The sequence below is a fragment of the Denticeps clupeoides genome, chromosome 10 (genome assembly GCF_900700375.1).
Source record: "Denticeps clupeoides chromosome 10, fDenClu1.1, whole genome shotgun sequence".
Classification (NCBI taxonomy): Eukaryota; Metazoa; Chordata; class Actinopteri; order Clupeiformes; family Denticipitidae; genus Denticeps; species Denticeps clupeoides.
In genome coordinates, this window is record NC_041716.1 from 5,629,361 (window position 1) to 5,644,232 (window position 14,872).

The window sequence follows — 14,872 nt, forward strand, 5'->3', positions numbered from 1 at the left end:
CTGTTCATTGTACAGAAAAGTTTTACTTTTCTCATATAGAATCTGTACAGTATTTAAGTTTTAGTTAGTATAGTTTAGTTTAGTGTATATATACATATATATTTTTCTTTCTTTTATGATAGCATGTTACGTTCCTGGACGTATGCTCCCACGTGTTCTGTGTGGCTGGCTGTGTTTTTGTGTCCTGTCTCTTTTAGGTTGACTTTGAGGGAGGAGTTAAAGCCTACCAGCTCCACCTACCATCTGCCCATTGGTCATCTCCGCCTATATAAAGAGACTTCGGATGGTGTTCGGGAGGTCCCCAGGTTCTGCTAGGCCCTTACTCTTTTGGGGGGGGTCCCCAGGGTCCACGGAGATATGCAAGGAGATCTCATTCGTGTGTCTTGTTGCTTTGTGTGATAGACCCCTTTGTTGTTAGCCTGTCAGCTTTATGTAGGGTGGTAGTAGCCTAGTGGTTAAGACGCTCGCCTGTGAACCAGAAGACCCAGGTTCAAATCCCACTTACTACCATTGTGTCCCTGAGCAAGACACTTAACCCTAAGTTGCTCCAGGGAAACTGTCCCTATAACTATTGATTGTAAGTCGCTCTGGATAAGGGCGTCTGATAAATGCTGTAAAATGTAAATGTGCCCTTTTCATTGACTTTTGTGCGTGTTTGAGTTATCCCTGCTGAAAATTCCTTCCTTTAGGCTGTACTGATGTTGGGTAGCTGTGCTGAGTCCACTGTTTTATTGTACCTGTTAGCTCACTGGAAATAAAAGCACTGTTTGTATGCTTTGTTTGGTTGTGTGTGTAACAGTGGACATCCTCCTCTCCACACCCTTGTCGTGTTTCTTAGAACGTGACATTGCTCTATGGGGGGTCTGTGTGGGGGTCAATACACGGTATACCGTTTATAAGCTGTAACTTATTTACAGTGAGCCGGAAAATACACACAGTCCCTGTCAGGTTTTTTTTTAACATTGTTTATTACATGAACGTCTGCATTTTTTGCTCCTGTAAGTATTCAACGTGTGGAATTTATCATCTCCACTTTCTTCAGAAGTTCAATCGTTCTGCAATGCTGTAACATGTTATATTACCTGTCAACATTTTCCACTGCTTTTGATGTATGAGAACAGAAGTATTAAATATGTGACAGATCTGGCATGGCTGTGTCTGTTGCTAATTTTAAGTGCTGCACAAGGGCCCATTGTAAGTGCATGCAGAGCTATGATGTTGACTTATGTTGTAAGTGTCTGAAATCTGAGAGGAATATCTAGATTTTTGCAGTGATTGTACTGTCACTTTAAAAGGCAAATGCTAAAATATTTATACTCAGCAAACAAAAATGAACAGATTATTGGCTGTGGCTTGGATTAAAACAAAGGTACACTTAACAGCCTAGAAAAAAGCTTTCCTATTTTCACAAAATTGATGGAAAAATGAATCGCAAAAACAATATTACTTATGAACAATCTTAGCATTAAAAATTAAACCCTTTTGCATCATTATCAACATTACTAATCAAGAAGTTCTATAGAGTTCTTTGTATTGTTTCTTTTCATTTTAAAATAATTTTATATATTGTTAGTAAGTTGCTAAAATTTTAGTAATTTATTATTTGCTGATGGATTTTTGCACATATTTGTCCTTTTCCTTTCATTGCTTTGATTATGTCTGCCTTTGAAGTTAAAGGTGCCTCAGACCTCTGACCTCTGAAAGAACAGCAGTGCTCATGCGACGAGACCTTCAAGTGAACTGTGACCCAAGCGAAGGAGAGTTTTTGTGTTGACCCATGGGGATGTGTTGCCCTTTGATGTAGCCTCACCTTAACTGGCATGCTGGCCAGCCGAACCTCGGTCTGAAAAACATTTTGGAAATTGTGTTACTAATAAAACTGCAATGTGTTCAAGCAGCATTTTCAAGCAGCATGCTGGTCACGCTCCTGATGTTTGCACATTTATGTTCAAGATTTTTAACACTGAGCTTTAGCCTAAAGCTCATCACTTACCAGAGTTTTCTTCCTTGCAATCCATCGTAACATGAAGGGTCTTGATTTAAATAAATAATTTACAAGTTGCATGTGTATTGACACGTCCAAGTGCCCACTACTGTGCAGACCATGGAGCGGCTGCTGTAATGTCTGGAGACTCCTTCTGTCAACAATGTAGAGGTTTTGACTGGACGTGATGTGAGAACCTCTTTGTTCTGTTCATGGGTCTCCAGCACTTTTTGTTTGAAAAAAGAGAGAAGCCCATGCTGTCTGAACACCTGTGTTATGCTTAATGTCCTGACAGGCTAGAGACTTGATCATGACACACACTTGCTGCATCCAGCTCATTAAAATTTGTTCTGCTGTGGCAGGAGTCAGCCATCTGAGAACGCAAGGGGTTTATTTTTATGCCGTCCTCTTCATTTTGCCTCTTCTGCGGGTGTCTAGACATGCACTGGCCCCCGTGTGGCCATAACATTCCAAATGTTCTGTCAAAACACCCAGACCAGCCCAGGGACTGCACACAAGGGAGGTTTCAGCTAGTCCTCCCAGTCACATATGTCACTTACATAAAAATATTACGTTACACAGAATATTTTGCACAAATGTCCTATGCCAATACACACAGCAGTGCACAGTGGCTTATGCACATTATGACATGGATGCCCTACATCTAATCATCTAATCACGACACCCTCCAATTATTATTTCAAAACAATCCCTTCTGTCAAATGATTATGAAATAAAACCCTGTACCAATTATATTGCTATCCCTCTGTTACTGTCAAGCAATATTAGTGGAACCAAATAGAATTTATCAGGTTGGAAATGGGTATCTCCTGCCTGAAGGCATTAACTAATATATCTCTCACAACAACTTATTGGTTGCTGGGTGGGTACCTACCAAATGGGCGGAGCACCATAGGGGGCACACAACTGTCACTCACAGACAAAGCTGAACCAACCATGGAGGTGTGATGCCACAGCACTACCCAACACACCCCATTATTGAAGATCCGGATGCTACTTCAGTATTCTTTGTTATGAATAATATTCATCTAGATAGTTTTTATGAGAGTGAATCCAGGTTAATTCTTCACATCCTAGAGTTAATTTATTAATGCAAAAATGTGTTTCTTTATTCCATACATGAAAAGTGCTGATACCTAGAATAACATGTATATGCATGAGACACAAATACGTTTTTCACAGACAGATGGGTTCATGGTGAGGCCATGACTAATGCCGAATGAGATCATCATGCTCCGGCAGCGCCCCCCGTTTTCACAGTAAACGGCGTAATGGTGATAAATGGGTGTTTTGCGCTATAAATGCATGGGCCAGAGTATTTGCCAAGTGATAAAACTTCAGCGTGAAGAGCACATCTCCCCGCTTAAGAGCTTGTAGTAGCACCCGACAGGAATTTCACACAGCTCGTGGGGCCGCAGAAGCCGGGCCAATGTGTGCAGCATATGATCCTGTCAGCTCTGTGACAAATTTGTGTGGAACAAAGCTATAGCACATTAGTGTTCACATGAAGTTCAACCATTTTTTCAGGCTCTTTGCATGAATGAGAATGAGGTTACTTACTCTTTGCATGAGTATCAATGAGAGTAAAGTACTGTACATAAGCATCTGGACAGAGGTTATGTTATATAATTTTGGGCTTCATTTGGACAGTGTAGAACTAGCATGGTTGGCTGTAATATGAACACAGAGTGTATTCAACGTTATAATATTATTTTATGCATTTTATTCACAAATGTTTTTTTTAATCACACTGATCACATAAACCCAATTCTACCACATTTTATCCAATTTGCAGACACCATTTTATCCAATTTGCAGGAACACCATTTCACATTTTTCTCCATGTAAATATAAAAGCCACTGTTGGAGTGACGGCTAATCTGTCATGGGCTCTGCTTCCTCTCCTAGTGCCCCCAGTGACCCCACTGTCCCATAAGTGGGAGTGCTGCCGTGTACCTTGGCACCGCCAGGGCTTGCGCGGTGTCATATGTTACACATGGCACGGGGCCGCAGAATCTGGGACTTCCTGGAATCCTGGACAGCTGGAAGGATCCGCTGACTCAGTGGTGGGTGACTTCAGAGTCTGGCTGCAGCTGAAGAGACGGCCCCCTGTCCTCTCCGCCGTCACTCATCCTGATCGTTGCTTACTCTGCCTTTTACAGTGTTTTACCCAGGAGCAAGCAAGCAAGGTGGTGCACGATAAACTGTGTCATTCCATTCCATTACAAACAAGCATTTTTAATGGAGAGATGAGCATCTGCCAAACCAAACACCTTAGCAGAAATATGCACTCTTTTTGTATTATACTTTATTTGTTTGAAAGATATTTGGAATCAATTTTCAGTTATGAAATACCCTTTGTGTCCTAGTATTAATTCATTTTCATGGCACAGCCATTCTCCACATACAATAGGCCCCATCGCAGAAAGTACAACTTTTTTTTTTTTTACAGTTTTTCCCAGGAAAGGTGTGGGCCTGTAAGTGAAACGGCGTGTGTTTGCACTGTACGTGCATGTGTCAAGAGACAGAGAGAGAGATCTACAGTAAATCACGGCTCCAACGCAGGGCCATACCCTCAGCAGGAGGACGAAGCTGTGAAGAGGAGAAAAGAGGAGTGCCTGCACGTCAGACCGTGGGCCCTGTTAAAGCTCTCTGCCCCGCATGTCGCTGCCGTTATTTGCATCAGTCGGTCTTTGGGGGAAGATCTGCTCAGTGCGCCTGGACTAAACCTTGAAAGGTGTGTATTCTTTTTCGTTTCTCTGTGTGATTCAGTACAGTCATAACTAAACACAAACTAATTAACTAATGGATTTATCTTGAATTACAGCTTCTACTTTAAAGGAAACTGTTATTTTTATTGTGACTACATTATGGTTATGAGCCTGAGATGAAGGTGATTTTTGTAAAGATATTAGATTATATACTTTTAAAAAATGTGCTTTTTAAAAAATTTTCATGTCAGCATCATTCACATATGTTCACTGATGCTCTTTTCGACAGTAATTTGCTTTCATTAAATACAGAACTTTACATGATCATTGTTGTTAGACATTTTTATATTTGTTTTATTGTACTGTAACTGTATTTAGCAAAAAAAAAAAGAGTAAAATATGGAGACAGTGTCGACACTGTGATGTATTAATTGTTTTATTGTGACTCCTACAGAGACACAGTCTGGAATGAAGACATGCATTACCACCCAGAAAGCCTCTTTTTTGCTGCCCTCTTGTGGGCAATGCCATGCATGAGGGCCGATGCCATGCCAGCAAACGCTTCTGAGGTCCTTCACGGCCTTGAGTGGACAGGCCTGGTGACCGGCAACTCCAGCGTGCCGCACAGCCGACGCAAGCGTTACATCTCCAGAAGTGACATGAATGCGCTGCTGGAGTATCACAACCGTGTGCGCTCCCAAGTCTTCCCTCCAGCGGCCAACATGGAGTACATGGTGAGAACTGACTCAGGAGAGAATTTTTTTTACTGCGGTGTGGGTGGAAATTATTTTAAGCATGGTAAATCATACAAAACTTTCTATTAAAAAAAGTACACTAAAGTAAAATAAATACTTAAAAAGTACATCCATTTGCTTACATTTCTTCCGTGTTTTTTTTAACATGTGTAGTTCCTAGTTATGTACCTGAATAATATGAAATGCATGTTGAATGTGGCATACATTAAGCTTTTATCTGCATGTGTTTGCGAGTATAGGTGTGGGATGAGAGGCTTGCTAAAACAGCGGACGCTTGGGCTGCTCGCTGCATATGGGACCACGGCCCACATCACATCATGAGGCACACGGGCCAGAACCTGTCCATCAACTCTGGGGGGTAAATCATTTACATTTATAATACATGGAAATTGTGGAAATTCTGTTGCACGTGGTGAACAATAAAGGAAGTTGTTTGGAGGCTGTTTCTTAAAATATGCTTTGCACAAGCATCACAGCAGCAGCTCTACTGCAGCTCTACTGCATACAAACACATACACACACTAAAATACAACTAAACACCCACTGTCCTCAACTTAGCTTATATATGTTGGCAAGTTGGTACCTGTCAAATGATGAAGATACTGATAAAAGATACCAAAATATACACAAGAACATCTGGTCTTTAGTCTCTAAGTCCACACTTGCAATGCAAACCTTCAGGAATAAAGCCCTCAATTTACAACAGCTATTGTAATTATTATGACTGCACAGCTAGTTCCTTGTTGAAATTTTCTTGCAGGTATCGCTCCATCATTGAAATGGTACGGGCGTGGCATGACGAGAGGCAGTCATTCTCCTACCCAAACCGCTGCAATGGGGCCATCTGCTCCCACTACACACAGGTGAGGCCTGAGTGCCAAGGATGGAATCCGCTTAGTATTAATAAGGTGTTACCACATAAATATACAAATGCAAACACAATAAGCACGTTTTGTTGCAAAATTCAACAGCAGATTGTCTACATGCTCCTTTCCAGATGGTTTGGGCCAACACTAACAGGATTGGCTGTGCTGTCAACAGATGCTCCAACATGCATGTATTTGGTAGTATTTGGAAGCAGGCTGTCCTACTGGTGTGCAACTACTCTATAAAGTAAGTGCATTTCATAAAAGTGGTGTAATCTGTCTACACAGCATTGCGACTCTGTTCTAATGATAATAACATAGTGACAACTTTAGAAATTATGTTTGTTAAAAACAATATGTTTGTTAAAAACTTGTAGATTTAAATGCATAGATAATGCATCACATATTACGGGTTGGAGCTCTGTGCACAGTCTGACATTTCACTATTCCTCCCTCAGAGGGAACTGGGTGGGCGAGCCACCATACAAAACAGGGAAGCCATGCTCCGCCTGTCCTTCCAGCTATGGCGGCGCCTGCACCAAAAACCAGTGCGCCAAAGGTCACTCGCGCAAGCACAACAGGTGGACTTAAAGATGTTACCGCGGCCCGCACCCATTCAGTTATTATGAGCCGAGAACCCATGACGACAGAAATAAGACACATTTTGCAACACAGGTTTTAGTTTTTGCATGTGGCAGTGTCAAATTACCACTATTAATTAGATTCTTTCAGTAACCTGTCGTCATTGTGTTCTTTTTTTCAATTTGTTGCCATATTTCTGATGTGAATATTGTTTATCCAATTCATACGCCCCCTTTACATGCATAATGAAGTACAAAGGGCTATTTTACATTGTACATTCTAAAGAAATGATTGATCAGAATGTATTATTTGTCCTTTGTAACTCTGTCACCCAAAAAAATTTTGCACTGTATCTTTAAAAAAATTATTATTGTTCTTTTTTGTTGTTTCACATCCAAGCTAATTTTTAATATGGAGAACAAAGCACTTTCTTTGTGGTTTTTGATGTACAGGTAATAAAGTTTTTCTGTAGATTTTGCCATTTGCGTTTGTGTGCTGTGCAGTGCGTCGTGTTCGGTTGTTGCTTGGCTACTATCTTTTTAAAATGCGCGTTGTCTCCCAAAAAGTTGTGCCATGCAAGGTCCACAACATGACTCTGTCAACATGTCCTTCCTAATAAAAGATTCATTATATCCGATGGAGGACAGAGTATCCATCCACACCGAACAAGAGTGCAGAGCTTCACTTTGTGTGTGTGTTTTCAGTTCAGGTGTTTTTTTCCCTTCTTTATCGCCTCATTAGAGCACAACAGTCTTCCTGAAAGACCATTCTGCTGTAAAAACAGACTCTAAAATGGCTTTTAAAGCCATAAAAACCGACACCATTGCTCAGCTGCTTGAAAATGGCGGGCAATTTGGCCTCAAAATCAACGGGAAGGTTCATTAATGAAACAAAAAAAAAAAAAAACATGCCGATTTATTTATCTGCAACAAACAGTCGTGAAGCCACCAGCGACGGTCACTCCCACTTTTATGAATGCTAGTGTGACAGCTGTGGGAAGTGCTGCGCATTTCCGTTAGAAGCTGGATCTTTTCCCACACTATCAGTGCATGTCAGAGTTGGTCTGTGCAGCTTGTGTGTGGCTGAACGAGTGTGTGAAAACACAGCTGCGAAAGTGAAACTCTGTTTGGGGTGTTGGGTTATTTTTCAAGCTGTGACATTAGAATAATGTAATAATAAAATGCACCAATGAAAGGCCATTACGACATTTGTTACAAATACAAAAGACTCGATACGTAACACGTATATTTATATGTATATCTATTTATATGTTGTGCATTTATTATGTGCATTGATAAGCAATAAAGAAATGGAACAGACACATGTGCCCACTGTAACTATACAGCATCATACAGGAAAATATTAAAGATTACAATCAAATATGCAAAACTTGATAGCACTCCCTTCCACAAAATCTTCCACAAGAAACGCTGAGTGCGTGTGCATGTGTACATATTGGATATTGCTTCTCTGTCACCTATTCTTTCTCTTCTTCCTCCGACTCAGTCAGTCCTCCATTTTTCATGGCAGGAAAGGGGCGAATGAGAGAGAGAGGGACACACATATTCAGAAAAAAGAAAAAGAAAGAACAACGAGAACGAGGAAAAATTATGACAGGTAGTCTATTTGAGTTTCTCCTCATCTTGTTGCTATAGCTACAGCTGTGATATAGACCGGGCTCTATACGAGCTGGTTACTGTTTAACTTCCCCACCCACATTTGCCCAGATTAGGAAAATCAATAAGATAGCAAGAGTGCCGGCCTTACCTCGCGCCAACGACACCTTGCTCGGAATAAAGCCCGCTGGGAACAACTTCTCCAAAAACTCCTGAAGTTCACAAACAAGCCCGGAAGGTGGTGAAGGAAGGCAAGATGGTCAACGTGAACACTCAGGTCAGCACCAGCATGGACGAAACGGACGGTGAGTACACTTGGTGTGCTGAAGCAGTTTGTTAGCTCAAAGCTATAGAGGGTACCTTGGAGGATTAGGGGATCAAGAACGAACTGATCAAGGAGTCACAAGTTCACAGAGAGAAGAAGAAGATTTGTTTTTTTTGGTTTTGTTTATTCCCCCCGCCTCAGTTTCCAGAGATGCTAAGAGCATCATCGCCATTCCCGAGTGGGTTTTTAAACACGCCTGTAATCGGGAGGTGTGGCAAAGGTGCTAGATGTAGGAGGAATGGCAGCTCAGGAGCGTTGGACTTGATTTGTGAGATGTGGGAACAGTATGAGAGAACAGACCTGAATGTCTTTCAAATGACTATAATGTGTGTTTGTTTCTAAAGCAGCTTTATTGCATTATTAGAAGGAAAATGGGAAATAAAACTACCAAAAGAAGACAACATTACACAAAGCATTATTCATTTTAATGGTTCAAAATGATAACTTCATCCATGAGTAAATTTTCATCTTAAACAAAGTTCAGAACCATTAATCGTCATAAAGATAATGTAATTATTTTGTTGTAGTGTTTTAAGGGGCATTTTGAGGGGAAAAGGTGAACTGGAACCCATATAGCTTGTCATCTTTGCATGTTACTTCACAAAATAGAAAATCCTGCTTTCTTATTGGTTTCAATTCAAGGTCAATAAAAAAAATTTAAATAGTGAATTTAAAGTATTAGCTGTTGGCTAATTGTCCGGGTATTATGCAGCTGCAAACGCATAATTATTCTTTTTGGGCGGTTAAGCACATGTTTTGTTGGTGCCTTATATCAAACCCTGGTGAATTTTTCATTGAAAGTCCATGGGCTGGACTAATCCACTGGGCTGCTAATCACCCCTGATGCCCGATTAGCTTCAGCACCACACCACCACAGAGACCGCTCTGTTTTTACAGTTTACCCTATCAATTTTACTTCCTAAATCTTTCTTTAAACCTTTAATTCAATAAAAACTACATTTATTTCATTATAACATTTTAGCCGAAGGTATGCTACAATGATGATAATTATGATAGGTGGTAGTAGCCTAGTGGGTAACACACTCGCCTATGAACTGAACTGAACCCAGGTTCAAACCCCACTTACTACCATTGTGTCCCTGAGCAAGACACTTAACCCTAAGTGGGGGGACTCCTGGGGGGGACTGTCCCTGTAACTACTGATTGTAAGTCGCTCTGGATAAGGATGTCTGATAAATGCTGTAAATGATGGCACTTTATAAGTCCCACAAGTGGGAAAGTCACATTGTCATAGGAGAGAACTGCCGTAACAGGCTGCCACCCACGGCGGTGCTGAAATCATCAGAAGAACCAAGGAAAAAGACAGGATAACATGAGGACAGAACAGGAGAAACGTTGGGCGTACGTTGTGGGAACCGAAAAAACAAACCTCAGCAATAAAAGCCCGTCCTACACAAAATATAACCAAACAGACCGACAGCGAAGGCGTGGGATAGGGGAGGGTGCGGTTGGTGGGTCCATGTCTGTAGAGAGAGAGAGTCAAAATGCCACGCCTTCCAGGGGAGATGTTGGTTCAGAACGACCTTGGCCGAGGCCGGTGCTGATTAGCGGAGCCAAATGCAGAAAAGAAAGGATTAATAGCTGTCATTTCACAGCCCTCTTAAAGTCCCTGGTCTGCTCCATCAATTTCTACGCAAAGCCGCGAGCTTCTCCAAGACTTTATCCAGTGAATATAGTCACAGTGATGAAATCCAATTTGCGGTCAATTGTCACAGCTCTGAGTGCCCACAGCTCTGCCCAATCCTGGCAGCCCAGAGGGGTTTTGAGCGACTGTCACCGTTTCCTTCAACCTTCAATGGCTGTCATCATGGTTCTGAATACGTAGATGTCTCCACTGTCCTCCACGGAAAGAGCAGCCAGGCGCACGACCCTCTAGAGAGAGAAGAGGAGAATACCTCTCCTCTCCGCCCATCACGTAACCGGCCGCAAATGGCCCAGCAGGACGATCAGGTTCGAGAAGGTGTCAGTAGTGGTGAGAGAGCAGATGATCAGATCCATGCTTTCCTTGTTCTGAGAGCAGGGGTGAGAGAGTTTAATGTACTGTACAGGCCAAACGTTTGGACACACCAAGAGTGTGCAAAGCAGTAATCAGAGCAAAGGGCGGCTATTTTGAAGAAACTAGAATATAAAACACGTTTTCAGTTATTTCACCTTTTTTTGTTAAGTACATAACTCCACACGTGTTCATTCATAGTTTTGATGCATTCAGTGAGAATCTACGAACGTAAATTGTCACGACTACGGACTTACGGGGGAAGGAAGCGCAGAGGTCTGACATACTGGGAAGGGGTTTTTATTATTAAACAAACAAAGAAATACAAATAAAGACTGGCGCGGTGGCCGAAAACGATTTAAACTTAAATAAAGAACATAAACAAACCCGTAGGCGTGTGGCGATTGCCAGAACTCAAAACACATAACACTAAACAAGGTCAAGTTCGTGCATAGAGTTCACGAAAATGCCAGCGACCCCGAACGGGCGGAAACTTCCGGCATTTATGGGGCGTCAGGATTGGGTTCCGGTGTGGAGCCCAGCTGCAGGCAATCCTGACAGAGCCCCCCCTCCAAGGGCTACGTCCTCGGAGCCCCAACAGTACCATCAGTGGAGGCGGCGGGGCGGACGGCGGCAACCACAGGGCTCCTGCCCTGCTGTATCCTCCCCTTGGAGGACCCGGTCCCTCGGGCTGGCTCCCCGGCGTGGTCAGGCGTGGCGGCCCCGGTCCCTCGGGCTGGCTCCCCGGCGGGGTCAGGCGTGGCGGCCCCGGTCCCTCGGGCTGGCTCCCCGGCGGGGTCAGGCGTGGCGGCCCCGGTCCCTCGGGCTGGCTCCCCGGCGGGGTCAGGCGTGGCGGCCCCGGTCCCTCGGGCTGGCTCCCCGGCGGGGTCAGGCGTGGCGGCCCCGGTGCCTCGAGCTGGCTCCCCGGCGTGGTCCCGCTTGGCGGCCCCGGACCCTCGGCCTGGCTCCCCGGCGTGGTCCCGCTTGGCGGCCCCGGACCCTCGGCCTGGCTCCCCGGCGTGGTCCCGCTTGGCGGCCCCGGACCCTCGGCCTGGCTCCCCGGCGTGGTCCCGCTTGGCGGCCCCGGCCCCCTCGGCCTGGCTCCCCGGCGTGGTCCCGCATGGCGGCCCCGGAACCTCGGCCTGGCTCCCCGGCGTGGTCCCGCATGGCGGCCCCGGACCCTCGGCCTGGCTCCCCGGCGTGGTCCCGCATGGCGGCCCCGGACCCTCGGCCTGGCTCCCCGGCGTGGTCCCCGCATTGGCGGCCCCGGACTCCCGTACCTGCACACAATAATCAGGGCCGATCCATCTGGGTACATGTGGGCCCTGTCTCCACACGTCCCCTCTGACACTTCTTGTGTCACCCCCTGCACCGCGCAGGGAGATTGTCCCAGAGCCTCCGGCGACTGTTCCAGGCACCCCAGGCTGGTGCCTTCTGGGACTATGCAGCCCCTCTCGCTGCACGGCCCTGGTGCCAAGGGGGGGGCATTGCCAGACCATCCGGCTAGCCCCTTCTGCGTCCGTTGGGACAAGCAGGCCCTCTTCCTGCCTGTCCCAGCTGGGTCCTCATGCCTACCCGGGGGCTCTATGGCGCTCCACCCCTCTGGAGGCAGACGCAGGCCCATGCCTGGCCCGCCCTCCTCACTGGCTACCGGAGGACCCAGCTCCATCGCTTCCCCACCTCCCCTCCCCTCAGGAGGAGTCCCCAACCCGAACTGCACCCCCCCAAAAAATTCTTTGGGGGAGCACCCCCCCCGGCTGGACTTAGGGGTACCTTGGGGCTTGTCCACCTCGCCTTGGACCAGCACATTCGGGTCAGGAACCTCCTCCCTGGGGTTCGGCTCCGCGGCTGGGTCGCCATCTGGTGGACACAAAGAGGGGAAGTGGGGGCGACATACGGACACATATGTCACACAGACACACACAGACAGAGACAGACAGAAGAGAGGGTCGTCTGGCTCCCTCTCTGGGCTCTCCAGGACCTCCTCAGGGGGCACAGCCAGGATCTCGGGAGGTGCGACCTTCTCGTCGCCCGCCAGTGCTTGGTCTTCTTGCCCCGGATCCTGACTGGCGCTGGACGTGGTGGAGGGGCAGAGTTCGATCCCTGGCTCAGGCTCTGGCCGATCAAACTCCGCCCTCAGTCTCTGCTGGAAGTCCCGAAAACTGCTGTCTGTCTCTCCCTGTTGCCAGAGGGCTGCGCTCCAGCCCCATGCTGACCCAAGCAGACACGAGAGGATGGTGGTGGTCTTATCAGTGTCTGCTGCCCCACTGAAGGGTCCCGGGACAATTGGGCTGTCCCACATGGGGCTGGGCACGTTGCTGGAGATGGTGGTAGGTGTGTGGTGTGGAGGGGGGTGGACGTCTTCTCCAGCAGGTGTGGATGCTGGTGCTGCGCTGCCATTTCGCTGGGGAACGTCCGGGCAGAGGGAAGGCGGGTCGGCGACTGGAGCAGGAATGGAGGATTCCCTGCGAGGCAGTCCCGGCAGCGCAGTTGCTGGCTGGCGACATCCCGTCGCCCTCTTCCACCAGCTTTCCTCACACTGCTGGGAGGGACGTGGGTCTCCACGGACCTCGTGACGATCCTGGTCGTCGTCCGTGTCAACCTCGTACCCCCGGAAGTCACATGGGTCATCACGGACGCCGCGATGATCTCGGACGCGCACGCTGGGCGGAGCCATCCCGGCACCGACCGCCCACCGAAAATCCACGTCATCATCGCTTTCGTCATCCGTGTCCTCCCACCGGTGACTCCGAGGGTCGTCCACCCTGCGGACATCCTGGACCCATGGCGCGATAAGCTCCCATGGGCAGTACTCTGGCCATTCGGGCTGGAGGCTGCCCACCTCCTCGCTGGAGGAACGCCGTCGTTGTTGTTGCCGCTTCTCACCCCCCTGGAAGTGACGTGGGTCCCCACGGACCTTGCGACGATCGCAGACTGGCGCGATGGGCGGAGCCCAACTCTCGTCTCCCGTGCTCTCGTCGTCATCCGTGTCGTCCCAGTCCACGGGGAGCCTTGCCAGCAGAGCGCAGAGTTCTTGGCTCGACATGCCGAAGATCGTGGGGGTCGCATCTTCTGCGCTCGCTGCCCACGTCACTTCCTCGCTGCTGCCGACGCCAACGTCCTCGCTCCGCCCACTCACCCGCCCGCGTTGTCGCTTCCGGGTTTCGCGGAGTTTCCCGGGGGTGACGTCATCACGCGGCGCCGCGTACCACGGCTTCTCGGGGAGAAAACGCTCGACCAGAACGGGCGGCGCGTCTCTCGTCTGGCGTCCGCGTTCGCCGCGCCGGGCTGCGTCCTTCGCGGCGTTTCTTCTCCTCTGCTTTCCACCTCTGCGCTTTTGGGTGGGTCGCTGGCATTCTGTCACGACTACGGACTTACGGGGGAAGGAAGCGCAGAGGTCTGACATACTGGGAAGGGGTTTTTATTATTAAACAAACAAAGAAATACAAATAAAGACTGGCGCGGTGGCCGAAAACGATTTAAACTTAAATAAAGAACATAAACAAACCCGTAGGCGTGTGGCGATTGCCAGAACTCAAAACACATAACACTAAACAAGGTCAAGTTCGTGCATAGAGTTCACGAAAATGCCAGCGACCCCGAACGGGCGGAAACTTCCGGCATTTATGGGGCGTCAGGATTGGGTTCCGGTGTGGAGCCCAGCTGCAGGCAATCCTGACATAAATGGTCATGAAAATAAAGAAAACACATTGAATGAGAAGGTGCGTCCAAACTTTGGTCCTGTACTGTAGATTTTAAAGTTTATAATGAATCTAATAATCCTTGATGCTTTGAGCTAGGACAGGACTTCAGTTAATGGCACCTAGATTTGGTTCAGATGTTTCCGCCTCATGTTACTGTCAGGAACTGTCAACTTACAAACAACTGGATTCTGATGGGCATTGATGCTCAGCTGAATAGTTGAAAAAAAAAATCCTTGTCTGGATTTGTACTTTCAGATCCAGTGACTACAAACCTAACCAGTCATAGTCATGTAA

The 14,872-nt window shown here is 46.9% G+C and overlaps 2 protein-coding genes across 2 annotated transcripts in view; one reads left to right on the forward strand and one right to left on the reverse strand.

Moving 5' to 3' along the window:
* LOC114797828 (TBC1 domain family member 25-like) overlaps nucleotides 1–14,872 on the reverse strand; it is a 34,961-nt gene that overhangs the window by 14,283 nt on the left and 5,806 nt on the right. The gene's annotated exons all lie outside the window — the stretch shown is intronic.
* On the forward strand, nucleotides 4,696–7,143 carry LOC114797831 (peptidase inhibitor 15-like). The gene is made up of 6 exons (XM_028993031.1): nucleotides 4,696–4,742; nucleotides 5,171–5,450; nucleotides 5,711–5,829; nucleotides 6,232–6,334; nucleotides 6,469–6,584; nucleotides 6,796–7,143. Exons 2-6 carry the CDS (start codon nucleotides 5,193–5,195, stop codon nucleotides 6,926–6,928), a joined length of 729 nt encoding a protein of 242 aa, XP_028848864.1. The 5' UTR covers nucleotides 4,696–4,742; nucleotides 5,171–5,192; the 3' UTR covers nucleotides 6,929–7,143.

Excerpts from the sequence above, each read along its gene's own strand:
- LOC114797831 (XM_028993031.1), top strand. The coding sequence starts at position 5,193 with ATGCATTACCACCCAGAAAGCCTCTTTTTTGCTGCCCTCTTGTGGGCA. Across the intron at positions 5,451-5,710 it reads CGGCCAACATGGAGTACATG|GTGTGGGATGAGAGGCTTGC; the intron begins GTGAGAACTGAC and ends TTGCGAGTATAG. Across the intron at positions 6,335-6,468 it reads TCTGCTCCCACTACACACAG|ATGGTTTGGGCCAACACTAA; the intron begins GTGAGGCCTGAG and ends GCTCCTTTCCAG.